General features: G+C 33.6%; 2 protein-coding genes across 3 annotated transcripts in view; one reads left to right on the top strand and one right to left on the bottom strand.

Moving 5' to 3' along the window:
- Nucleotides 1-19,752, bottom strand: part of LOC123680543 — a 39,911-nt gene extending 20,159 nt beyond the window's left edge. Inside the window, exons 1-2 of one of the 2 annotated variants that reach the window (XM_045618484.1) lie at nt 19,525-19,752; nt 17,787-17,897 (exon numbers count right to left, since the gene is read on the bottom strand). In XM_045618484.1, coding sequence (XP_045474440.1) covers nt 17,787-17,852 — 66 coding nt within the window. In that variant the 5' untranslated portion in view covers nt 17,853-17,897; nt 19,525-19,752. The remainder of the gene's footprint in view (nt 1-17,786; nt 17,898-19,524) is intronic. The other variant, XM_045618486.1, reaches the window with a different exon arrangement.
- Nucleotides 1-26,572, top strand: part of LOC123680540 (xanthine dehydrogenase) — a 26,975-nt gene continuing 403 nt past the window's right edge. Inside the window, exons 1-11 of the mRNA XM_045618481.1 lie at nt 1-156; nt 2,123-2,180; nt 2,492-2,588; nt 8,654-9,759; nt 10,202-11,466; nt 12,045-12,353; nt 20,558-20,895; nt 21,593-21,899; nt 23,844-24,117; nt 24,254-24,477; nt 25,013-25,180. Of these exons, the coding sequence (XP_045474437.1) occupies nt 100-156; nt 2,123-2,180; nt 2,492-2,588; nt 8,654-9,759; nt 10,202-11,466; nt 12,045-12,353; nt 20,558-20,895; nt 21,593-21,899; nt 23,844-24,117; nt 24,254-24,477; nt 25,013-25,180 (4,203 nt within the window). The 5' untranslated portion in view covers nt 1-99. The remainder of the gene's footprint in view (nt 157-2,122; nt 2,181-2,491; nt 2,589-8,653; nt 9,760-10,201; nt 11,467-12,044; nt 12,354-20,557; nt 20,896-21,592; nt 21,900-23,843; nt 24,118-24,253; nt 24,478-25,012; nt 25,181-26,572) is intronic.

Below are 26,572 nucleotides of genomic sequence, written 5' to 3' on the forward strand. Positions count from 1 at the left end.
CTTATATGAAATATCCTAAGAAAGATGATCATATTGTGGTATACTGTGACAAAGCTCAGTCGTTAATTTATCAGTTGTTATCTATGCATCGTCCTGAAGATGATTGATCAATTCAAAGGAGTTAATACCTTGGTGTTTTTCGTGAACGGAAAGAAGGTAAATCAAAGCTTTTTTTGAAATTCTTTATGATAAATTTCAATACAGAGCTCCTTTCAGTTATGAATAAGATTTATTTATTTATTTATTTATATTTATTATTTCAGTATAGAGAACTAACACTCAAAGTGAAATGCGATTGATCCAGAAAAAGTTGAAACTTTGTATTTCTTTTTTAAATCTTATTTTATTAGTTAATTACCAAATAATATTACAATTTGATTCATCTCTTCAGGAAGTCAATGAGTTGGAAAATCTGTTTATTTGAGTACCTATATTTAGTAAATTTTAGTATATTTAGTAAATCATTTTAAAATAAAATTGAAACATTTTGGTGGAACAAAAATATAAAATCTGGTGGCTCTTGTTCATTTGACTTATTAAATTGAAATGCAGTTATGATTGCAAAGGAATTAAAAAAATTTAGAGACGCAGAAAGTTTTTTTGTCCATACTCGCGTTCCGCCAAACAAATTTTCAGGCGCTGTCTGCACTCAAAGCTGAGTGCATACAATTTTAATTTTTTACAGAAAAATAGATCTTAGATGTTTTTTCTTTGAGGTTTGTGCTACGATATTTATACTATTGTTGAACTTTTTGTTGAATCACAACTAAATTTTGAGTTTCAATGTTATGAGCACCCTACTCATTAAGGAAAAATTACATATCCATAACTTTTCTCGGAAAAAAGTATGTTTTTTCCATAAGTATCATATCACAAAAAGTTTGTGAGATTTTGCTTTTATTATTATTTTTCCATTCGATTTTTGGATTCTACGGAATACAGATTTTTGAACGTGAGAATTTCAGTGGAATTGAAAAATCTTTCAGGCTATCATTAAAAATTATACAGCGTGTTTCATCATGAACTGGACAAACATATATTGTTGTGTAGACTGTAGACTGGGAGAATCATTTCTGCCTTATGAAATATAGCCTGTTTTCGAAGCATAAGCATTTCTGAGCAATATTCAATTGAGTGTGGTCAGTAATGTTATTACCTTTGAAGTTACAAGTTTCGATCACATCAGAGTATTTTTCAGTGCTCAGAAAAGTTGAAGAACCCTAGAAAAAAAATCAAAATGGCAGAAAACCTGTAAGGTTCGTGATTTTTTGGTTTCCAAATCAAATTTTCTGAATGAACCCAATTTCATAAGAATTTCTGTTAAAAATTTTTTTTTCACAAATCGAAAAATTTTTTTACATGTCTACAGCGAAAAAAAAAACTTACCTGGAATTTTTGAATTGTTTAACGATTGTACTTTTTTTTATACCTAACACAACAATAAAAACAGAATCTAAAAATATCAAAAGATTCCTTCATTAAAGCCATCCAAATTTCTTCTTCCTCTAACATGATTGAAAAAAATATGGTTGGGCTATGAGGATCAAAATTTTGAAATTTGCTCTGTCGAAATATATGAATGTAAATATAAAATTAACACAAAAAAAAAACTCAGTGTAATTTCAATGAATCTCTATGAGAGTCGAACTCTCTACCTTGTTGTGGTATTAACTGGGATGTAAATACTGAACTAATCCAAAGATAAAGGGTGTACACTACCTTTTTCATTAAGTTCTTCTTTACTTATCGTTGTAATAATTGAGATACGATCGAAAAACCTTCGACTATCTTGGCTGAATTCCTAGCCTAGCGGCAGCCAATCTACTTCTTTGCTGCCTTGTAAAACAAATAACTATTCACTGATAACTTTTCAATAGAAAAATGAAACCTCTTTCCACTAGTTTAACCATCGAATTTCGTCGGATTTGATAGGTATTCCATTGATATTACATTTTGTAGTTCTCTAGGGAATAGGTATACGCCTTCACCTATCAACTAACATTCATCATTCAGAAATTATAACGAGTAACTGCTTGATATATCGGAACAGCTATAATATTCCTATACATATTTTCCTTGTGCTTCATCGTTATTGAATGTTTAGAATGTTTTTTCATTTCAGGTGGTGGACAATAATGTTGATCCCGAATGGACTCTTCTATATTATTTGAGGACTAAACGTATCCTTCATTAATTTAGAAATCTCAGGTAGTAGAATTGAGAGTAAGAAATTATATAGACAATTTCTCTTCCAACTAAAATTATTGTTTTACTGTCAGAAACGTAGGTATCAATAGAACACGGATAATTTATTATTCATCTAAATTTATTGTATAGTTTATTAAATCCTTTTATTTTTCTGATAGAAATATATCGGATTCAATTTTATCAGATCTTCGAAGAATGAAATCTTTATAATTTCCAACATTAGATACATAATTGAAGGGAGAATAGTTTTTTCACACAAGAATTTTCCTTAACATTCTTATAGTAGATTTATGCGGAACCAAACTGGGGTGTGGAGAAGGTGGATGTGGAGCTTGCACTGTTATGGTATCAAAGTATGACAGGAAGAAAAAGAAAGAAATGTATCCTTTTGAATATAAGTTCTTAATCGAACCTACATCACATAATATCAATTCGATAATTCATTCGAATATGATATTCGATCTCGTAGAAGATATATCCAGTCTACTGTACAGGGTGGGCAAATAAGCGAGGTAAGCGGCTATATCTCAGGATCCACTAATCGTAGAAAATTGCGGTAAAAAATTTTACCACTAAAGTGATAAAGAGAACACACTGAAAATTGTTTTGAAGTGCATACCTCTACCGCTAGGGGGCGAAATAGCTACCGTCTAGTAGAAAAATGAATTTTACTCGAAAATGTTTCATATGAAGTTTTAGGAAAAATATCATCACTGTAATCCTTGGAAAATTCTCTATCTTTTTCAATTGTCACTTTCGATTTCACGACATCAAATAAGGGTAGGTGAAAGGGAGAAATCTGACTGATTGAAATGCCTGTAACTTCAGTTTGGCTCAACATTTTTGAGCAAATTATATCTCATCTGAAAGATAATATCTTGTTGATTGAGGACAAAATATTGTCATGATAAATTTGTTTTTGCTGCTTTCGGTAGGGGGTGCTAAGTCAGAAGTTCATTGTTTTGTTCATTTTACTCCGAAATTTCAAAAATAATGATAGGATTTTCTTAACAGAAACAGAAATTCCATCAAATTTGCATGAAAAAACCTGAAGGTTACAAAACGATAATTTCAGGCGTTCTGAAGTTATGGCCAAAAGAAGATATTCTTCAACTGATGCACTGCGAAAAACCAAATTTTGTCTTTAAGTTCTAAGAGAAACAGAAATCCCATCAAATTTGTATGAAAAACCAAAAGGTCTCAAAGCGATAGCTCCAGGCGTTCTGGAGTTATGGCCGAAAGAAGACACAATTTAGTTTTTCAGTGTATCAGTTGAAGAATATCTTTTTTCGGCCATAACTTCAGAACGCCTGAAATTATCGCTTTGCGATCTTCAGGTTTTTTCATGCAAATTTGATGGAACTGCTGTTTATCATATCGGAAAATTTTCAGGGTGGTGATCAGGGGCAGAACTTGAGCTTTAGTAGTATAACCCACATCTCAGAAACCTATAGAAACTACAACCCTTTTTCTATAGCTAAAATCATGGACATAACTTCATCAAAAAGCCAGTTCATAACGAACTGCTGTTTATCATATCGGAAAATTTTCAGGGTGGTGATCAGGGGCAGAACTTTAGCTTTAGTAGTATAACCTACATATCAGAAACCTATAGAAACTACAACCCTTTTTCTATAGCTAAAATCATGGACATAACTTCATCAAGAAGACTGGAATGTACAGATAGTTCCTATCTTTTTCATTCTCGTTTTAGTTTTTGGGTATTCATTTCAATCTTCTGAAAATAGGGAACCAAATTATCAATAATCTTCAATGAGAGGCAATAAAGTTAATTGTAGAAAAATATTAAAGATAACGGAAGAGGATAAGGATTTTGATCCATCTTTATATTCAAATCGGTGTTATCGGTACTGTTAAAAAGATAATTTCGTCATAGCTTATCATATTTTTTATTACCTGTCATGGATTCAAGTGTTCTCTCAAGTGAAAGGGAGTTATGAGAAGAACTGATTACCAAATTTATTTTATCCGGAATTGAAATTGGATTACTTATTCGAAATCTGCACACCGAAGACTCATAGCTATAATTATTATTGCTGTGCGTTGCTTCGTCTCGATAAGTATAGAAAATCTACATAGGAAGGGTTTTTTACCATCTTATAGGTCTCTATAAGACCCATCACAAGCATAAAGTTTGTTGTAGTTGAAATAATCGATTTAGTTCTGTGTAGGCTTTTTTACTGTGTCCTATCGCATTTTTAGCACAAAATTGTTTATTGTATCAAACTGAGAATATTTAAACCAAAAATTATCATTCTTGTTCAACTACTTCTGAAAAACTCATTATTGATATTGAAAAGAAATTTTAATGATAATAAAATAATACGACTTGCATGGGTGTTGAAAACATTAAAATTTACAAAAAAAAGGTAATTTTCAAACCACAAACACTACAACAATCAAGGCAAACCATTCGAAAACGGTTAACTTTGGTGCATTTCATGTGAAATAAATTTTAATAGTCTAGTTTTCAGTTTCACCTCTTACATTGAAAAAATGAATGAAAATAAATATTTCATTGTTCTAATAATCTTACAATATTTCTCAAAAAAATACACTCCCTTATTCTAAACTGCGAATGATTTTGAAAAATACATTTCCGAAAATAATTTTATGATGACACTCGACATGAATAAATGACACTTTTTATATGTACTATACCCCAAATTCGGAAATATAATAAGGAAACACATTGTATATATCAACCTATCTCTAGACGAAAGTAAAATTACGTATTACTCTCTAATGATTTAATTTGTGTCATTTGTTTATTACGAAATTCAGGACCAATTACTGTCGCTGATCTTCAAAAGGAATTTCAAGTGATAAACCAAGATATCAAGACATTGTTCTGATGAAATCCGAAAATCATTGACCCATAAAATCTAGTCGTACTCCAGCTAGAACGAAGCCAGTTTGTCATAAATTCAACGAACCACGGAAAATTTCAGTAACAACAATATTATTGGTTTCTTACGGATTAACGTACTGGAATTAAAAATAAGTCATTGATAGATATTCAATGGAATGTTTTCATCAGGAATGATAATATACGGAGGCGCAGAGACAATGTTGTTTTGAAGAAATATGAAGATGTGTTCGATTAAAAAAAATATTTCCTCGAATATTCTCAGCTCTGGATTGACTCTCTTAAATTCTGAAAACAAAATATGCACTAATTGAATTTTTGACCTGAAAAAGTGAATAAAATAAAATATAGGCCATTCAATTATCAACCACTGAAGTTTTCATAGGTCATCGGCAAAATTAGGGAACGGACGACATCTCAAATAAGTTTGTAGTTCAATTTCCCTTGAACCCTTCGGCCGATTTTCAAAAATTATTTTTTTGTATTCTAGCTTCTTTTCACGGGACATAACTGTTCAGAATCCGTCCTCAGTTTACTTCGTTTTTTGTTATATTGAGAGGTGAACAAAAAAAATATATTTAATTCAGAAAACCATGTGCAGTGAATCGTTGACAGACGAGAATGTTTACGAACACTCAGATGTTGTTTCATCTTTTCTCCGAACATTTCCTCTGTTTATTAATTGCGATATCTTGTCCGAAGTAATTAATTTACGACCTTATAGTTCTAATAAACAAAGTTATCCTATCCAATGAATATTTCATCGAAAAAACGAACACTCAACAACAACTTCAGAATCGTGATACAGATAAACAGGAATTCATAATATCAATGAATAGGAATAGGTAGTTGTATACTTGAGGAATTAAATTTAATTTTATTGATGAAAAAATATCAGGTGTGTGAATAAGTCTTTCCCGTTTTTTGTAAGAGATGGCGCCACCAATACTGTGCGAGTATTTAATGGTTACATATGTCATAATCAAAGCTTATTCATCTGTCAACAATTCCACACTAACACATTAGTTGAAATTTTTTCGCATCATAAATTTTTGAAATCGTGAAAATGTCGAAATTTGAGCCGAGTCGACGTCATTTGCGGGAAGTTTCACTTTATTGGTTCAATTTGAAGAAATCTGCTGCCGAGGCGCATCGGTTGCTTCAGGAAGCTTATGGAGAAGGTTGTGTCGATGATTCAAGTGTTCGCGGATGGTTTCGACGCTTCAAAAGTGGCGATTTCGACGTGGAAGACAAGGAGCGTTCCGGGCGGCCGCAAATCTTTGAAGATCAAGAATTGGCGACTTTGCTTGATGAAGATTCGTGTCAAACGCAAGAAGAACTTGCTGAAGCATTGGGAGTTGACCGAACAACCATTTCCAAGCGTTTGAAAGCCATGGGAATGATCCAAAAGCAAGGAAATTGGGTGCCGTACGAACTGAAGCTGAGAGACGTCGAACGGCGTTTTTTCACTTGCGAACAGCTGCTTCAGCGACATAAAAGAAAGGGTTTTCTGCATCGTATCGTGACTGGCGATGAAAAGTGGATCCGTTACGATAATCAGAAGCGAAGAAAATCATGGGGACTACCCGGCCATGCATCATCATCGACGGCCAAGCCAAATATTCATGGCGCCAAGCTCATGCTCTGTATATGGTGGGACCAGCTAGGTGTGGTTTACTATGAGCTTCTGAAACCGAATGAAAGGATCACAGGCGAGGTCTATCGACGACAATTGATGCGTTTGAGCCGCGCACTGCGAGAAAAACGGCCACAATACTCCGACAGGCACGACAAAGTTATTTTGCAACATGACAATGCTCACCCACATGTTGCACAGCCGGTGAAAACATACTTAGAAACGCTCAAATGGGAAGTCCTACCCCACCCGCCGTATAGTCCAGACATTGCTCCGTCTGATTACCATCTCTTCAGATCGATGACGCATGGCCTGGCTGACCAGTACTTCCATTCCTACGAGGAAGCCAAAAAATGGGTGGATGACTGGATAGAGGCCAAACCGGTCGAATTTTTTCGCAACGGGATTCGTATGTTGCCAGAAAGATGGGGAAAAGTTGTAGCTAGCGATGGCCAATACTTTCAATAATTCATTTGTAACCATTTTTTCACAATAAAGGCTCAAAATTTGAAAAAAAAAAGGGGAAAGACTCATTCACACACCTTATACATTATATCAATGATATCAAGTTGATTATAACCATTCTATAATACAATAAACTTTTTGCTTTCAGTTCACTGATATCATTCAAAATGCTGCAAAATTCATCTTAAAATTAAGATATCGCAATTCGCAAATGGGAATCCTTGTTTTTTTATTGCAAACTCGTATTCTACGGCAAATGCTATAAAAGTTTTGCAAGATCATTTTTTCATGATTCGTCACATATGGCTTTGTAATTGAATATAAATTTTTCGTCTGATCGATTTACCATTCACATGGAATACCGACGTTTTCTGCTGAACTGTTTGTTTTCGGAACATGTACTCATTATGAAATAGCGAAATTATTTTTTGTTGGTGTTTTTGGTAGAAAAAACTTCCCATTGATTGTAAAGCATGTTTCAATCGAAAGAAGATTATTCGGAATCTAGTAGAAATCTCCCTCAAGCCGTTCATCTTTAGGTGCAGAACGTTTTTCATCGTCTCAGAGAATAGCTTCAAGCTCATTCGGACGTAAAATTCAAATTCGATCATCCATATCTGAGATAAAGCCTGAAAAATTGTTCGTACAAAACATTTGTATTTTTTGTCGCAGAAATTTGGCGTGTTGTTCTCGAACCAAGCTACGAGGAGCGCCCTCTCCTAGGGGTTTGGTGTTTCGTCCCGAGATCGCTGGTGGACTCATCAGTTGGGCTATCCAGCGATCTCTCCCAAGACACACCTTTTCACACCATCGTGGAGAAGTGACTCTGTTCCAACGCGATGACTCCTTTAAATCCGTCAAGGCCGATGTAGTGTGGCGCGAACAGCCATAGTTCCATCTGTGATTAAACATAGTCACTACAATACGAATCTACAATAAAAAATAGGTATTTCCATCCATTAAATCCCCACTACAAAGTTGAAAAAAATTGACCTCCTTCTCAAAACTATCAATCTTTTATTCGAAACATTTGTAACTGAGCCAGCTTAAAAATTCACACGGTTTATACATATAACGGTAATTTTCTGTAAAGTAAAAAATATTCAATGACAAAAAATTCTATAAAAGCATTAACACCGCTTCAGAATCTCTACACGCTCTTTCGGTGATAGTAGTTGAATTAATGAATAACTTCCATCATAATTATGTTGATGAATTAGATAATTTTTTGAATTATAAACGTGATTTCTTCACCTTTGTTTGATGTTGAATTGATTCGAATATGCTTCTTTGTTTCATCCCTGGTCCAGTGATGAAATTTTCAGTGATTCCTGCCTTATATACCCAGACACCTTTGAGTGATTTCACCAAGTATTATAATTACCCTACTAATTTCTTCATGTAAATTGTGTACAATTCCCAAAATACAATTTTTTTTTCTTATAATACAATAGACATTTACCAGTGAATGCATGTTTGGCACCTGTGTGTGCCATGCACGGACTTGCAGTAACGACAGTTGAGGGTATAGGATCCACAAAAACAAGGTTACATGCGGTACAGGAGAGAATAGCAAAGGCACATGGATCCCAATGTGGTTTCTGTACTCCAGGTATAGTCATGTCCATGTATACCCTCCTGAGGAATAAACCTTCACCAAATATGAACGATCTGGAGATAGCATTTCAAGGAAATCTATGCAGATGTACAGGATATAGACCTATCATTGAAGGGTTCAGAACATTCACAGAAGAATGGGAAAGGGCACAAGGAGCATCCAAAATTTCCGAGATGAATAGAACATGTGGGATGGGAGACAAATGTTGTAAATTACAAAATGGAAATGGTTGTTCTAATGGTACTAACGGCCATTCCGATTCAATTGGAGGAAATGGAGAATATAAAACAAACGGAAAAGATAAAAGAAATGGAGAAGATAAAACAAACGGAGAGGATAAAAGAAATGGAGAAGATAAAACAAATGAAGAAGCCAAAACAAATGGAGAAGTTGAAACAAATGGAGAAAATAAAACAAATGGATACCAAAACAAGCATCAGCTAAATGTATCTAACGATCTCTTGTATAGGCCAACTGAATTCATTCCTCACCACCCAACTCAAGAACCGATCTTTCCACCTGAGCTCAAACTATCCGATAAATACGACAAGGAATTTCTACTTATACAAGGGAAGAACTGCACGTGGTATCGTCCTACGAGATTACAAGAACTTCTACTTCTCAAATCAAAATTTCCAACAGCAAAGATTGTAGTTGGAAATTCTGAAGTAGGGGTAGAAATGAAGTTCAAGAACATGGTCTACCCCGTCCTAATTCAACCTAGTCTTATAGAAGAATTAGTTGAGATCAAAAATGTTGAAAACGGTGTAAAAGTTGGGGCTGGTGCTACTCTTATAGATATAGAAGCTTATTTGAGAGAACAGATCGAATGTTTGCCTGCAGAAAAAACTAGACTGTATTCTACAGTTATTAAAATTCTTAAGTTTTTTGCTGGAAAGCAGATAAGAAGTGTTGGATCTCTTGGAAGTAATATAATGACAGGTAAATACTATATAATTTAATCAAGAATAATTGTGTGTGGTGATTCAAACTGCCTATAAAAATTTTATTGATATCTATATTATAAAGGGTTTTCCAATAGGATGTTTCATTTCGTTGTTGAAAGAAAAAGAGAAAATATATTTTGAGAGAAATCAATGGATGTTTATTTTCTTCTGAAGATGAAGGTATGCCATTAACGATAGAATTTTTTATTCTGAATTCATGGCGAACCTGTGGCGGTTTAATTTCGGGACACCCTGTGTTGCTAACGCTATTATTATTAATATTTTTGTCGGTGAATAGAGTTTGTTTACGATTATCATTTAGCCTAGTTGAGCGCTAGCATAAAAATTGTTTGTTAACTGCAAAAAGTAGAAACGAAAGTTGGAAATGACCGATTGTCCATTCAATATCAATTTAATGGTTTATTATTAATTTTTAGGTAGCCCTATATCCGACATGATTCCAGTGATGATGGCAGCAAATGTTACTTTACAATTACAAAGTATAGAAAGTTCTAGAACTGTACATCTGAACAATAATTTTTTCACTGGATACCGAAAATCAATAGTCGATCCAAATGAAGTTTTGGTCTCTATAACTATTCCTTATTCCAAACCTGATCAGTATTTTTATGCCCACAAACAAGCGAGACGCCGTGAAGATGACATCGCTATTGTGAATATGTGTATGAACGTAACATTCCAAACAAAAACGAATATTATATCAGATATATCTTTGGCTTTTGGAGGGATGTCATTCAAGACTCTGATGGCAGTTCAAACAGCGAAACATTTGAAGGGTCTTTTATGGAACAGACAAACTGTAGAAATAGCTTTCAAGCATTTACTAGAGGATCTTCCTTTAGATCCATCAGCTCCAGGAGGCATGATACAATATAGGAGATCATTAACACTTAGCTTGTTCTTCAAAGGTTTTCTAAATATTTCCAAACAGATCCAAGATAAAGTACCATCAGTGGAGCTACTTACTAGTGAGTTAAGTGCTACTGAAGATTTCCATTCAGAGAATTTCAGAAGTTCTCAATACTTCCATATCGTACCAAACACAGACAATAAAAATGATGCTCTTCGTAAACCAATAGTACACAACTCGGCATTCAAGCAATCTACAGGTGAAGCTGTGTATTGTGATGATATGCCTAGATTTCATAACGAACTTTACATGGCTTTCGTGTTGAGTACTGAAGCTAATGCAATTATAACATCTATCGATACTACAGAAGCTCTCGCAACAGAAGGTGTACATGAATTCATTTCCGCTAAAGATATAGCAAAGGACAGATTGTATGTAGGAACCATAGTACACGATGAGAAAGTATTTTACACTGACGAAGTAACTAGCCAAGGGCAGATTATAGGAGCTATTGTAGCTGATGATCAAATAATAGCTAGAAAAGCTACCAAAAAAGTGAAGGTAACATATGAGAAGAGACAACCAGTTATTATAACAATAGATGATGCCATAAAACAAAACTCTTATTTGAGCAGTGTACCTCATAAAACCATCAAGAAAGGCGATGTTGAAAAAGTTTTTGCTGAGGCTCCACATACACTCGAAGGTGAATGCAAAATGGGTGGTCAAGAACATTTTTATTTGGAGACGCAGGCTGTGATAGCAGTTCCCAAGCATGAAGATAACGAAATGGAACTGTATAGCTCTTCACAAAATCCGACAGAATTATGTGTGAGTATTCTAAAGAAATACTATAGAAAATTCAACTCGTCAAAAAGTATCGGTAACTCGAATTGAGAAATAACCTTGAAGAAAATTTTTCGGTCCACACGGCCATTATAGCGCTAACCCATCATTTTTTTCCTTGATTTGAAAGAATTCACTTTTAGCTCACTACCAAAAAGTAATATAAAATAAAATGTAATAAAAGAAAGTGTTTTTCTTTTTAATCATATTCTTATTTTCGGTTATCAATTTCTGAAAAATTGAACGTTGGTTATTAATTTTGGCGTCTGCAAAATACTTTACCGACTTTTTTGGCCTAACAATCGGTAAACAAGACATACCATAAGCGATCCAGAAATCTTAATCGTGCAGCTTTTTCTTGGACGTTTAGGTATTATTTCGAAAAAGAATCCTTCGAAGTGTGTATACTAGATGAATAATAAATAGTTTGAATTTTCATTGCTCAAATCCGGAGACTTTATTCACATAGGAGTATATCGTGGATCAAAGTTTGGTTTGAGACTGAGATTCAATTGAACTGAACATAAATTTTTCGATAATGATGAAATATCTTGAATTTTCAGAAACTTGTTGCTTTTGTTCTGGGACTTCAACAACACAAGGTGATAGCAAAAGTGAAGCGTCTTGGTGGTGGTTTTGGAGGTAAAGAATCGAAATCTTGCCTAATTGGTATCCCTGCCGCTGTTGCAGCTTCAAAATTGAAACGTCCAGTGAGAACAATGTTGGATAGAGATGAGGATATGATTATGACAGGTGGTCGACACCCTTTTCAAATGAAATATAAAGTGGCTTTCGATGATCAGGGTAAAATTCTTGGTTGTAAGATCAAGATATATTGCAATGCCGGATATTCAATGGATTTGAGTCCATCGGTAAGATATAAAATCCTTTCTATCATCTGTGTTATACACTCTGTGTTCGTAAAGTATGGAACAAATTCATTTTTAGCTTAACAGACCATTTTGAGAAATAATCCTGAAATTTTAATTCAACGTATTTTAAAATAATAACCTAATATACAGGGTGAATTACTTTCGGGTAATGACGACACGTCATTTTTTTCAAATAGAACACCCCCATTTTGTCTCAATTTTCCGATTACTCTAGCTGAGCTGATTCCAATTGGTACAGGGTGAACAAAAACTCCATATTTACTTCAAATTAAATCTAAGCAAAAATTAAAACATTCACGAATACCAAAAATATTGTAGTACTAAACTGTCATTGAACACCAATACTAAACAAATAATGACATTTCACAAAAATCTAGACGACTATGTTTTTTCAAATTGATAAGAAATAATTTCTTTCATATTCTGTCTGCTAGACCACAAGTACCAAACATGTTTGGAAACAGCTCATTTTTATTAATCTAAAAATGTAATAAACTACAGGGTGTTACATTCAAACCAATTGCCGCTAGACAATAAGTATTTTTGATAATATTGTTAATTTAACTAATGAAGAATGTTACGCGTTACTTTATGAGCAAACACAAAACTATTGTATTTTTGTCCACCAATTGGAATCAACACGTGATACATTTTTGGAATCAGCTCAGCTAGAGTAACTTTAATGGAACAAATTCGATAAAGATGAAATTCCGCATTCAGATTTAAGAAACAAGCTTTCTTTAAAATTGTGTGCTGATCTCATTATCAGAATCATAGAAAATTCAACTAGAATATCGAAAACCACCTGATAAAGGATTTTCCAGTGAGAAAGGTATCATTTTGAATAGATTTCTATCTGGGCAGCTGTCATCTTTTGACATTTGACTTTATGAGCACACACAAAACTATTGTATTTTTGTCCACCAATTGGAATCAATTTGTGATACATTTATGGAATCCGCTCAGCTAGAGTAATCGGAAAATTGAGACAAAATGGGGGTGTTCTATTTAAAAAAAATGACGTGTCGTCATTACTCGAAAGTAATTCACCCTGTATATTAGATTATTATTTTGAAATACGTTAAATTAAAATAAGAAATCGACGTGTTTCAGGATTATTTCTCAAAATGGTCTGCTAAGCTAAAAATGAATTCGTTCCATACGGACACGGTGTATATATTGTTAATGAAATGTCAGAAATTGTTTCAATGTACCATACAAGAAACGAAACAATTTGAATTTTGCAAGAAATGCTTCAAAAACTCCTAACTAACGTCGATGCTTTCTCCATTTCATTCCGATATTGGTTGAATTTTTTATGATTCTGTCTTCTGTCGACGTTATCAACACGAAATATTGCACGAAGCTTGGAATTAATATTCTATGTTTAGAGGGTGAATGTTGACGAAAAGGACAACGATTCAGAAATGATAGAGGACTTCAAACTGAAAGGAGATAATGAGTTTGAATGTCCCCTAATAAAATTGGTTACAAAAATACAGGGTGATATGAAATAAATATGAAATTAATATCTATTATATTTGCGATTATAAAAATATTTCACTGATATTTTATTATATATGGTTATTATGATGCTCATCCTCCGAGAGTTGGAAATATTGAGAAAATATCAAGCCTGTACTCAAAAATTTTAGTTTACATGTTAAGTGAAAAAAATCACTAGGTCCATGTCACAAAAAAATTTCAAATGGAAATATAATTATAAAAGAAAATTTTTAATGTCATTCAATAAATTCATTTTTAAACATTTCGTTCTACATATCTCTGCCAATATGATATTATTTCGATATTTCATACTTGTATTTCGATCAATTAATATGAAGGTTCAAATCCAATTCAGTGTGATTATTATCCATGTCAGAAAAAAACGGAATTCACAATTAGGAATTGAACATTAAGTATTCGCTAAAGAAGTTACCTGAGATATTGAAATAGTTAGACTCTTCTTAGTTGAATCAAAATTAGTGTTAATGATGTATAAACGATATTATCTCATCAAGTAAATATAAAAACGTTCAAATATTATGATGTCAATATGCCATAAACTTCATACGGAAGTTGCGCCAGTCTGGCGAAAAATTTTAACTCAATTTATTTCGCTCTTGGGTTTCTAATAGAAATTTTGACATATGCCCATTCATATTTTTCACCCAACACGTAAACTAAATTTTTTAAGTACAGATCTGACATTTTTCAATGTTTCACTCAGTGAATTGACGGAGGATGAGCATCATAATAATCATGAAAAATATTATCAGCAATATATTCAATGGATTCGGTCCTTACCTACTTGATGGTAATTCATTATTGATAAAATAAAACAAAGTAATTTCCACTAATATTAGTGAAAATTACTCCCTGAAAAGTACAAAGTAATTTCCTCGAATATTATAGTGGAGATCACTTTGTTTTATTTTATCAGCAAAATATTTTTCAATTTATCGAAATTATAGTAGATCATAATTTCACCATTTTGTCGGAAATCACACTGTATCTCTGAAACTAATAATCAAAGCCCTTTCCTCATTTAGTTTCTGGTAATGTATCTCTTTTGAACCGTTGTCTATCACGTCACGAATCACGTTGTATGCAAAATTTCAACTGGGTCCAATCTGTTGTCAAATATTGTGAAATTTAAGGTTTGTTCCGATTTTCTGCCAGAGACAAAAGAACAATGATTTCAATGGTTCTGTTAACGCTATCTACACGATCAGCTGAAAATTTGGCCAGAAGCCTGAAATTAATATTTCAAATTTACACATAAAGTATTAACCTTCGTCTCTGTATCTACGGAACATTTTCTTGAATTTTCTCTTGGTTTTGGTGAAGCGATTTAAATGATAAGGACAATTTTTCCAGAGCTCTAATTTACTTTTGGTAAGATGAACAGGAAAAAGGTTTTTTCGGAATCGAATCATAAATATGAAAGTTGATAATTTCGATGAGATTTAATGAAAAAAATTTTTCCAAAGATTGCTACTGCATTACATATTTTAAATCTGTGATCCGAATCGATTGTTAAAATTTTATATATTCATTAGAAAGGTCATTTTTCGAATAGTTCCTCTTGCAGTTCCTCAATGAAAATTATTGTATTCATCATTATTTTACTTTGGTACAAACGATAAAAATACATGCTGGCTCTATACAGGGTTTCCCGGGAAGAATGCGACAAACGAATACTATAAATTAAGGTCATCATGGAGGACCCGTATCAAGATGTTTCAATCGCCTGAGTGTCTTCGTTGGGGATATACAGGGTGATGTTCATCTTATGAGTGAAATTTTACAGTTCAATAACTCTTTAACTAATCGACCGAATAATTTCAAATTTTGAGGTTTTGTCACCCTTTCCAAACGCCTTCCTTCAGTATTTCTGAATTCGAGTAAATCAGATCCGGACTAGGAAAATTTCAGACTTTTCCTATTTTCTTGAATATTGGATCACTCTGTACGTCAATATCATATTTTTTTTCGTTTTCGTAACCACAACGAATTAATTCATAATCAACATTCTAAAGCTCAGCTTGCTACCATTATACAGGATGACCAATAAACATTCCCTCATGAAAGAAGTACAACCGATTCAACCGAATAAGATAGCGAAATCTGTGAAACAACTATATCATATCAACGTGCTCGAAAATGCATTAAAATGGAGGAATATCATTTTGAACGATATCTGCTGAATATTTTATTTTTGATCAATTGTTTTCAAGATCAAATATTTTCAATTTATTTGCTGTTTTTGTTCTATTCTTTATCCAGCTTGTTGATTGAAGGTTTTCCTAAATAATTTGAAGAAAATTTAAGTGAGACATTCGTGAAGGGTGAAACAACTTCAATTTTCGAGATAATTCTACTGATAAATTCAAAATATCTTGAGCTATGTAATTTCTTTAATGAAGAAATGTTTATTGATCACCCTGAATAATGGCGCCAAGCAGAGATTTGAAATTTTATTATGAATTAATTCTTTGTTATTACGACAACGAAAAAAAATTATGATTTCAACATACAGGGTGATTCAATATTCAATAAAATAGAAAAAGTCTTAAATTTTCCTAGTCCGGATCTGATTCACTCGATTTCAGAAATATTGAAGGAAGGCGATAGTAAAGGGCGACAAAACTTCAAAAATTGAAATTATTCGGTGAATTTGTTGAAGAGTTATTGAACTAAAAAAATGTCACTCATAAGGGAATGTTTATTGATCACCCTGTATGACCGTGCCAAGCCAAGATTTAGAATTTTTATAATGAATTGATTTTTTGTGGTTCCGAAAACGGAAAAAAATCATAATGTTCACGTACAGGGTGATCCAATATTCACGAAAATAGGAAAAGTCTGAAATTTTCCTAATCCGGATCTGATTTACTCGAATTCAGAAATATTGAAGGAAGGCGATAGTGAAGGGCGACAAAACTTCAAAAATTGAAATTATTCGGTGGATTTGTTGAATAGTTATTGAACTAAAAAAATTTCACTCATAAGGGATCACCCTGTATGACCGTGCCAAGCCGAGATTTAGAATTTTTATAATGAATTGATTCTTTGTGGTTCCGAAAACGAAAAAAAATCATAATGTTCACGTACAGGGTGATTCAATATTAACGAAAATAGGAAAAGTCGGAAATTTTCCTAGTCCGGATCTGATTTACTCGAATTCAGAAATATTGAAGGAAGGCGATAGGAAAGGGTGAAAAAACTTCAAAATTTGACATTATTCGGTCGATTAGTTGAAGAGTTATTCAACAGTGAAATTTCACTCATAATATGAACATCACCCTGTATATCCCAAACCATAGTATAAGGAATTCCTTATACTATGCCCAAACGAAGGCACTCAGGCGATTGAAACCTCTTGATACGGGTCGTCCTTGATGACTTTAATTCATGGTATTCGTTTGTCGCATTCTTCCCGGGACACCCTGTATTATAATTTTCCGTTTGAGCAAGTGCACCTCTTTGGAATTTATTATTATTATTTTTTCACACGTGTAAATATTCCTGGATGAGGTAACGTATATCCCAATGATATCTTTCATTCATAGAACTTCAATGTTCACATTCATTGAGTTTTGAGTTACAATGGTTGTGTAAACATCGAAATTAGAGGAGTGGGTTAGCCCATTGTAAAACTATTGAATAATTATAACCCTTTACTTGAGCCAAACCTGGAAAAATGGCGAATGAAAAGATTGTTTCATTTAAGAAAGATTTGGTTAGATTTAATGTACCGATTTAAGACTTGGCCTATATATTATAGGACAGTCCTACATCTTATATCTAGTGTGCCTCAATAATTGATAAAATTCATTAAAATTAATTTGTCTGGATGTAATAAAATGGAATGTTTCCAAATTCATAGAAATTCGAGTATCTACTCACTTTCATACTATCAACTTTGTCACTGACGAATTTTCTCAATTGTACAAGAAAATGGAATTTATCCATATTGACTCGCTCTGTCGAACTCTTACTAATGGTGTCACATCATATCTATAGAAAAAGTAAAATTAAAGAATCAATTAAGTTGTTTTCGAAAGTAATCAGAAAGAGCTTGATAATACTCATCATGATCTTCATCCTCTAATATTCCTTTTCCTTCTTTTTTCATTTTTATAATATTTAGTATTTATCGGAATAATTCGTGAGTAACCTGATAATTTTTGTGAAAACTATTGATTCGGTGTTTTTGAAAATTTGAATTTTATTTAAGATTTATTTTCGTATATCCATCAGTTTAATCCAAGATCGCATATTCAAGGTGGTCGTAGATATTCACGTTCCCTAGCCACGGCTAGTGCAAGCAGATATATGAATTTTTCTTATGAAGTCATATTTAAAATATCATCATCATCATCATCATTCGTAAAATATTTTGGCAAATACAGGGTATTTCATTTCAGAGGAATAAATCAAAGTTATGAATTTTTATATTAACTGGAGTGTTTTGATTATTTTTTCCGAAATAATGATAGGACTTTAAAATTCTGTGAATTTTTTGAATCATCCTAAAAACACTGAATTTCTAATTTCTCAGTAAACATGAGAAAAAATGAAAATAAATTTCCTCAGTCCTGAGAAAGAGCCCATATGAATTTAGACACTATTGCATACTAAATTTTGATTAGAATTCATCAAATTTCGATGGCCAAAACTTCTTGTATCAAATAAAAAACTATTTTATGACTTCATTAATTTAGAAAATAAATTCCTTTGTATTTGCAATTTTCAGTTTGAAGCCATTCATTCGCTATGCGGAAAACTAGGAAATGAAGTTTTGATTTATCATTATTAGAAATTTTAAAATTGAATGAATTAAACAACTTTAACATTCATTATCGAAGTGTTGTTATACAGGTTTGTTGACGATATTTGAGTTATTCGATAATGCTAAAGAAGTCGCTCAATTTTAATTGTCTTAGAACAAATTCTTTTAAGTATCCCTTAATTTGCTGTGTGAAGAAGGGGTTCAAAAAACGAGAATATGAGCTCAAATGGCTTTAGACTGAAAATGCCGAATAAAAGAAATTGTAAATATTTTTAGCTATACCTATGGTGAATTGTTCGATGAGAATTTCACTCAAAAAAATCTAAAATCATTGAATGAAATGCGCTTCAATTGTGAACAAAATTCGAATTACATTTACAAACACGCATTAGGTATATAACAGTGACAAGTATTGAAATTCATATTTGAGACGAAGCCTCAGAACTGATGAAATCAAGTATCATTTAATATTTTTATAATTCATCCCCATTTTTCTTTTTTCGTGGATTAAGTAATTGATGAGTTATTGAAAATTTAGTTTTTTCCGAACATAGTTAAGTTTCATCAACTTTTCGAGTATTCGAAATATAAGAAAATAAGAAGATATAGAAATAAAAATATATAATGTTCAAGGAACAATATACATGTACGGAAATATTTTGAAAATGTGCAAGAAACTGTTACTGCAGAAGAATAGATTCAAATATCTGCTCTTATACTAGCAGAGCGAACAAATGCGTATTACCTGGACCACCTTGTTATACCTAAAATTGTGAAAAAAAAATCGGTTCAAGCAAAATACTTTAAAAGAATAATAAATAAACATAGAAAAGTTGGCGTGATTCAACTCACATTAACTTCCACCTTTCGTGTATTATCCAAGTTGCAATCTCTGAAGGGTCTGGTCAACGACTGAAGGAAATCCAATATTTCTCTACATTGCGCATATTTCAGATATTTTCCGAGAAATAGGTTTAGTTTGAGGAATACGTCAAATACTTAATCATCATGATGTAATTTGACCTTAAGACAAAGTTTTCTGCTCCATTTTTACCCAGCGCATGTTTCCCATTGATTCTTTCATGTACAAAGATGAAAATCTAATCGATGTTTTTAATAAATTTTCTTGAATTTTCTTCTGGCTCTGTAAAAAAACGGTTGACATGATGAGGTTAATTTATCCGGTGCTCTAATTTTCTTTCGGTGCGCTAAAAAGGAAAGAGCATCTTTCGGAATCGAATGATGAATATGAAAGTTAATATTTTTACTGAGATTTGCTGAAAATAATTTTTCCTTCAAAGACTGCTACCCATCGATTCTTTCATGTAGGTACAAGGATGAAAATCTAATTGATATTTGTAATTGAATGATATTTTCCTTCGGAAAAAGATTCATCAAGTAGAGTCCAAAAGAAATCTGACTTATATAGGAATTCGAATTAAAAGTCACAAATTTTTTCACTGAAGACAAATTCAATTATTTGCGTTTGGACATAACCACGTTAAATCTTGAACGAATAATTCTATACTTACTTGATATTTTCAATTGGCGAATTAATTAATTCCATTTTCTGCTTGAATTTTGCATTATACAGGATGATTCACCGCCTATTAGACGTTTATGAAAAACTTATCATAATTTTGTGCTGAAAATTTGCATATTGGGGTTTGAGACAGATATCTTTCTCTCTAAAATATTTCCAGACCTCTACAACTTTCAGTCATACCTGAAACATACTACTAATTTTGAATTTCAAATGGCGCACTCAGTATATTATTGCATCAATAGAAGATAGCTCATTTGATGACTATTTCAGCAATCTATTTACAGAAATTGTCTCTTCATTTAAGATACATTTGTTCACTTTCATACCTTTTTTTTTCAGCTACTGGAACGTGCAATGACACATTTCGAGAACGCATATTATATCCCAGTGGTTCACGTTGAAGGCTATGTATGTAAGACTAATCTCCCCTCTAACACAGCGTTTAGAGGCTTTGGAGGACCCCAAGGCATGTATGTCGGAGAAACCATCATAAGAGAAATCGCAGAGTTTCTTCAAAAAGACGTTGTGGAGCTAAGTGAGTTGAATTTATACAAAGAAGGAGATCTGACACATTATAACATGAAATTGGTCAACTGTGCTGTACGGAAATGTTGGTACGAATGTTTGGACTCCTCGAACTATCATTCCAGAAGGAAGGACGTTGATTTATTCAACAAGTATGTGATATACCTATTTTATCTTGTTGTTTCAATGATTTTTTGATCAAATTGAAAAAAAAAAAAAGTTTGTCATTCAAAATTAGCAATTTGAATTAACCTGATTTCAATTACGACAGCAAAACCTGATAGAAACAGAGCTTATAACATTTATTAGATATGGTGTTATATTCAATGTATCCTAGATTAGATTAGAATTATTTAAGGAGGTTTCGTTTCCCTGCGACCTAATGGTCTATTGTGCCCCCCATTAGAGCTATTCTCTCCATAATGTGATCTACAGCTCGCCTTCCAGTTCCAGAGTTCTGATGAACTCCAATGTCTGGTATGGCTTCAAGGAGGCTATTCCCTAGGCTATTTCGTGTCCAAGGCAGGTTTTGCGTTGGCTAGCGATGACGAGGTATTCCGTCACCAGGTGATCCGGAGTTTCTTCCTCCTCCCCACAGAATCTGCACTCGTCGTTTTCTGTTAGACCCATTCTCATGAGGTGTTTCCTAAGGGGCAATGCCCTGTGAGGAATCCAGTGAGAAGGTGTAGCATATTCTTTACTAATGTAGTATACATTAGTAAACAATTAAACAATAATGACCAACCTTCTCAGCTTTAAAAAAACATACGGGTATACTTAAGTTTTCCTTCGAAGATTTCCACAGTCCTAATTCTTGTGAAACAGAATATTCATTCTTATTATTTTCAGGAGAAACCGTTATAAAAAACGAGGATTGAGTATTGTACCCACTAAATTTGGTATTGCATTCACCGCTACTTTTCTCAACCAAGGAGGAGCTCTTGTATTGGTTTATACCGATGGATCCGTCTTAATATCGCATGGAGGCACGGAGATGGGTCAAGGTCTTTATATTAAGACACTACAAGTTGCAAGCAGTGCGCTGGGTATACCAATTTCAGATATACATATAAGTGAAACTAGCACTGACAAGGTACCTAACACATCTCCCACTGCAGCAAGTACTGGCTCCGATCTCAATGGAATGGCTGTTCTGGTAAGACATTTTTTAATATTTTATTATAGAAAACACAATCGGTATACCAGCTCTGAAAGGTCTCACAGAGGCCTCGGATAGTAAGGATAGAAAAAATTACAAACAAAGCAAACCATCAGTTTTATTTTTGAACGCCTATAAATAATAATAATAATAATAAATATCTATTGGTCCATTTAGACATATTACATGTATAGGACAAGTCAACATCATAGTATAATAAAAACAGAATAAAAAGGTCAACTTTAACAAAATAGGTTCATAATACCTCAACAGAAATACAGAAACTGATTATACATTTAAGGTAACAAATTAAAATACAAATACAACTAAATATCCTACTAGTAAACAAAACAGACGAAATGAATATGAAACTACAAGATGCTATCCGTCAGATACTCCGCAACATTATAGTATGCCTTGTTCAAAAGAAGTGATTTGACTCTACTCCTGAAATTGCTTAGACACAAGCTTTTATATTTGGAAGGCAAATGATTATAAAGAATGAGACCTTGATATGAGACAGATGACTCTAGTTTACTAGTTTTGTGTAAGGGAACACAAAGCATATCTGAGTGTCTAGTATTATAGTTGTGGAACCTCAAATTTCTGTCAATCAAGTGATTGCAAGTTTTCATATATATCAACAACTGGAGGATATAGATACTAGGGAAGGTGAGAATTTTGTGGGCCGCGAAAAAAGGTTTGCAAGACTCTCTATTGGGTATGCTGAACATAGTGCGCATTACCCTCTTTTGTGCAATGAACACTCTCTCACTGTGCACAGAGTTACCAAAAAATATCACACTATATGAAAGGTGACAGTATACTAGGCCATAATACACTGACAATATTGCTGACCGTGGCATGGATTGCTTTAGGCGCGAAATAGCGTAACGGGTGCTATTCACTCTTCTACAGAAAGCATCTATCTGCTGCTCCCATCTCAGATGGCGATCCACGAAAATTCCAAAAACTTTGTGCAGTCCACTGATTGGATATTGAAGCCCTCAAACTGAAAACTCAACACACCATCATGGGAACTCTTAATCTTGAAATGAATGCACTTGGTTTTTTCTATATTAACCATCAGTGCATTCTTCCTACACCCTTCCATAAACACCTGAAAGAGACGTTTCAGCTGGTTCTTTAGATCTTCCATGGAACCAGCAGATACTACAATAGAAGTATCGTCAGCAAAAATTGTCAAAATCCTGGATGGAATGTACTCAGAGTACCTAAGACCCTACTGCCTGCCACACACTATCAGGTACACCTGATAGGTACGCCTGAACTGTTTCATCTGTCAGGTGTAACAGATAGTGTGTGGCGGGCATAGCTAGCCTCTAAGGTGACCTACCAACCTATAATAGTTCGATAGTTGTGCTTGGCAAGTGAATAGACTTGATGTGTGTGTGGCGATTTCATCAGATGAACCAAATATGTCTAAAACACTGTTGTGCTCACTTACTCTTGAAAGACCTCAAGATTAAATTGGCGACTTTTGAAAAGAGACGAGCCTGCATGGATTTCGATGGCATTGGTCTCTTTTCAATTGATTTCCACATCGTTTTTTATGGCGCACCCGTCGTCTATAATAAGAAGACCAACATATTGTGACAAAACGATTGAAAATTTAAAAATGATGTCGTTGATAGGTCAATTCTTTGTGTAGCACCACCTTAAGGAAAAAGAGGCCCATACGGAGCCGAGTCGCCAGAATTATTTTAAACGAAATCTAATTAGTATTCACACAGCAGTGTTTCAGGCATCTTAGGTGTACTTGAACAGGTCTCAGTTTTTGACAATCCTTTTATGTTTAAATTTTTAGATTGAAGATTTGTAATTTTGATTAATTTTACTGTTTTTTTAACAGTTTAGGTATAAACACGAACACGAAACAAAAATTGTTTTCAATGAATTATATTCTTTTTTATCCTTCAGGATGCCTGCAACAGCATAACCGAAAGATTGAAACCTTATAAAGAAGCCAATCCAGATGGGACTTGGAAAGACTGGATCCGCAGTGCCTACTACGATAGAGTATGCTTATCAGCTGTCGGCTTCTGCAAGACACCAGATATTGGATATGATTGGGATAAGGGTGAAGGAAACTTATTCAATTATTTCACTCATGGGGCTGCTTGTTCTGAAGTCGAAATCGATACCTTGACAGGGGATCATCAAGTACTCAGAACTGATATTGTGATGGATGTGGGTGAGCAATATTTGTATATGTCCATAAATTAATCCTCTGAAAGAATGTTTTCACTTGTTACTTCCAGTATAATTGTAATCATCAGTATATCAGCATTAGTATTTGAAATAATTTTAATCCGTTTTGCTCGTTTCAGGTGAAAGTATTAACCCGGCAATAGATATCGGTCAGATTGAAGGTGCCTTCATGCAGGGTTATGGTCTATTTGTTCTGGAAGAGATGACATACTCCCCCACAGGAATGACCTTCACTAGAGGTCCTGGAACATATAAAATACCAGGTTTTGGTGATATTCCCCTAGAGTTTAATGTATCTCTTTTGAAGGGTGCAACGAACCCCAGAGCTGTCTATTCTTCTAAGGTAAAATATAATATTGAATCAAATTCTATATTCTGAAATCGATATGCAATAGAAGCTGTTATCTTCATAGCCTAGATTATATTTTAAGAAAAAACAGAAATGTTTCTATCTTCACGCAGCACAACCTACTAAAGGGCATCAAAGAATGAACTAATTAATTAATTATCCGAAAATGACGGATTATAGCGTCTGTGTAATAAATATAAGGAAAATAGTTATCAGCTTCCTTGATGGCTTATCGGTTAGAACGTCGGACTAGTTATTCGGAGGTTGCGGGATCGAGTCCCACTCGGGGAGGTAATTTTTCCAGAATTGAAAATTTGTCTGCACGCCAACAAACTTTTTATCTTATATTAAAATTATCGATCAATCGAACATAAGAATAAGAGTGATTCGATCAAATGTCTAGGTATCTAGGTTTATGTAGGTGTTTGTCAAATGAGCCTCTAGCCGCAATCTAAAGTTTTATCAGATGAGAATCATCTTCTTTTTCTTCTTAGATTGAAATAACTATAATAAATTGGAAATTTTTCAGGCTGTAGGAGAACCGCCACTATTTTTGGCTAGTTCGGTGCTCTTCGCAATAAAGGATGCAATCAAAGCAGCCAGAATTTCGAATGGCTTTTCATCATCCTTCAAACTGAATTCACCAGCTACTGCTGCTAAAATACGAATGGCTTGTGAAGACGTCATTACATCTAAGGTAAGGCAGAATATACAATATACAGGGTGTTTCCTAAACATGCGGCAAAAATTCAGGGGGTTGTTCCTTGGACTATTTTAAGCATGTTTTGTCCTTGGATGATTTTTGAAAAACCTCTTTGTTTCGAAGATACAGGGCGAACAACATTTTTCATATTTTTGAAATTAATAATAGTTTAAATAAAAATGCGTACCGCACTGTGTTTACTAAGTAGGTACAATTTATTTTTAAATTTGTTTAACAACATTCCAATTACTAAAAACGGCCAGTTTTTTGACTAAAAATTGCTAATACATCACAAAACGAATTCAAATGAAAACCGTGTTTAATCTGTATTCCTTTACCATCTGCACTTATCAATTTTTAGTCAAAAAACTGGCCATTTTTAGTAATTACCTACTTAGAAAACACAGTGCGGTACGCATTTTTATTTAAACTATTATTAATTTTAAAAATATGAAAAATGTTGTTCGCCCTGTATCTTCGAAACGAAGAGGTTTCTCAAAAATCATCCAAGGACAAAACATGCTTAAAATAGTCCAAGGAACAACCCCCTGAATTTTTGCCGCATGTTTAGGAAACACCCTGTATATTGAGATATTATATCGAGAGAAGAAAAAAAAGGATCAGTTGGTCCAGTGGTTGTACTCATAATCTGAACGTCAATATTTCAAACCCCTGGCCGGAAAATAATTTTTCTAATTGCGGGTCCCACCATCTGCTGTTGATTAAAGATTCAACATGACGGTGCCTAAAGTGGCAATGAAATAAAATAACAAAGCCTACAACAGAGCACCACGGATTCTTCTAACTCTTTCGATATCCATGGTTTACGATTGAAATCAAATTCCATGAAAAATATTCATAATTCTTGTTATTATTCTTATTATTGTTCTTTTGTTTTTTTCAATTAAATTGTTTCAGAGAAGTAATAAATAACATTGTGTCGAAAGTATCATTTGGTATTTATATAGCCTGTCACAGGCCTGGAAGTTTTCAAAATGACTACCCTTTTCGTAATAATTTGACAAAAATTAAAAATTCAACACATTCATAACAATTTCAAAAGGTTTCATATATCGAATATTTCCTGGGGAGGGACATTGTAGTAACACAGCTAATGCTACTTCTTCTTACTCTCCATCAAGCCCATTATTAGAACCACTGTACATTTTGATTATTATTTACTCGTGTGTGCCGAACTGGTATGCTCACAAAAGTGAATTGACGCGTCGACTGAGACTATATGTAAGTATACAAGGCCAATCGACGCGTCGATTGGGTGTAGCCAGCGTTCCTTTGCATCGACTGTAGTATGTTTCTCCCTTTAAGTTGTTATATTCTGAAGTTAGCAAACGTAAATTTCTTAAGATACAAATGGAGTTGTCACAG

The sequence above is a fragment of the Harmonia axyridis genome, chromosome 5, assembly GCF_914767665.1.
Source record: "Harmonia axyridis chromosome 5, icHarAxyr1.1, whole genome shotgun sequence".
Classification (NCBI taxonomy): Eukaryota; Metazoa; Arthropoda; class Insecta; order Coleoptera; family Coccinellidae; genus Harmonia; species Harmonia axyridis.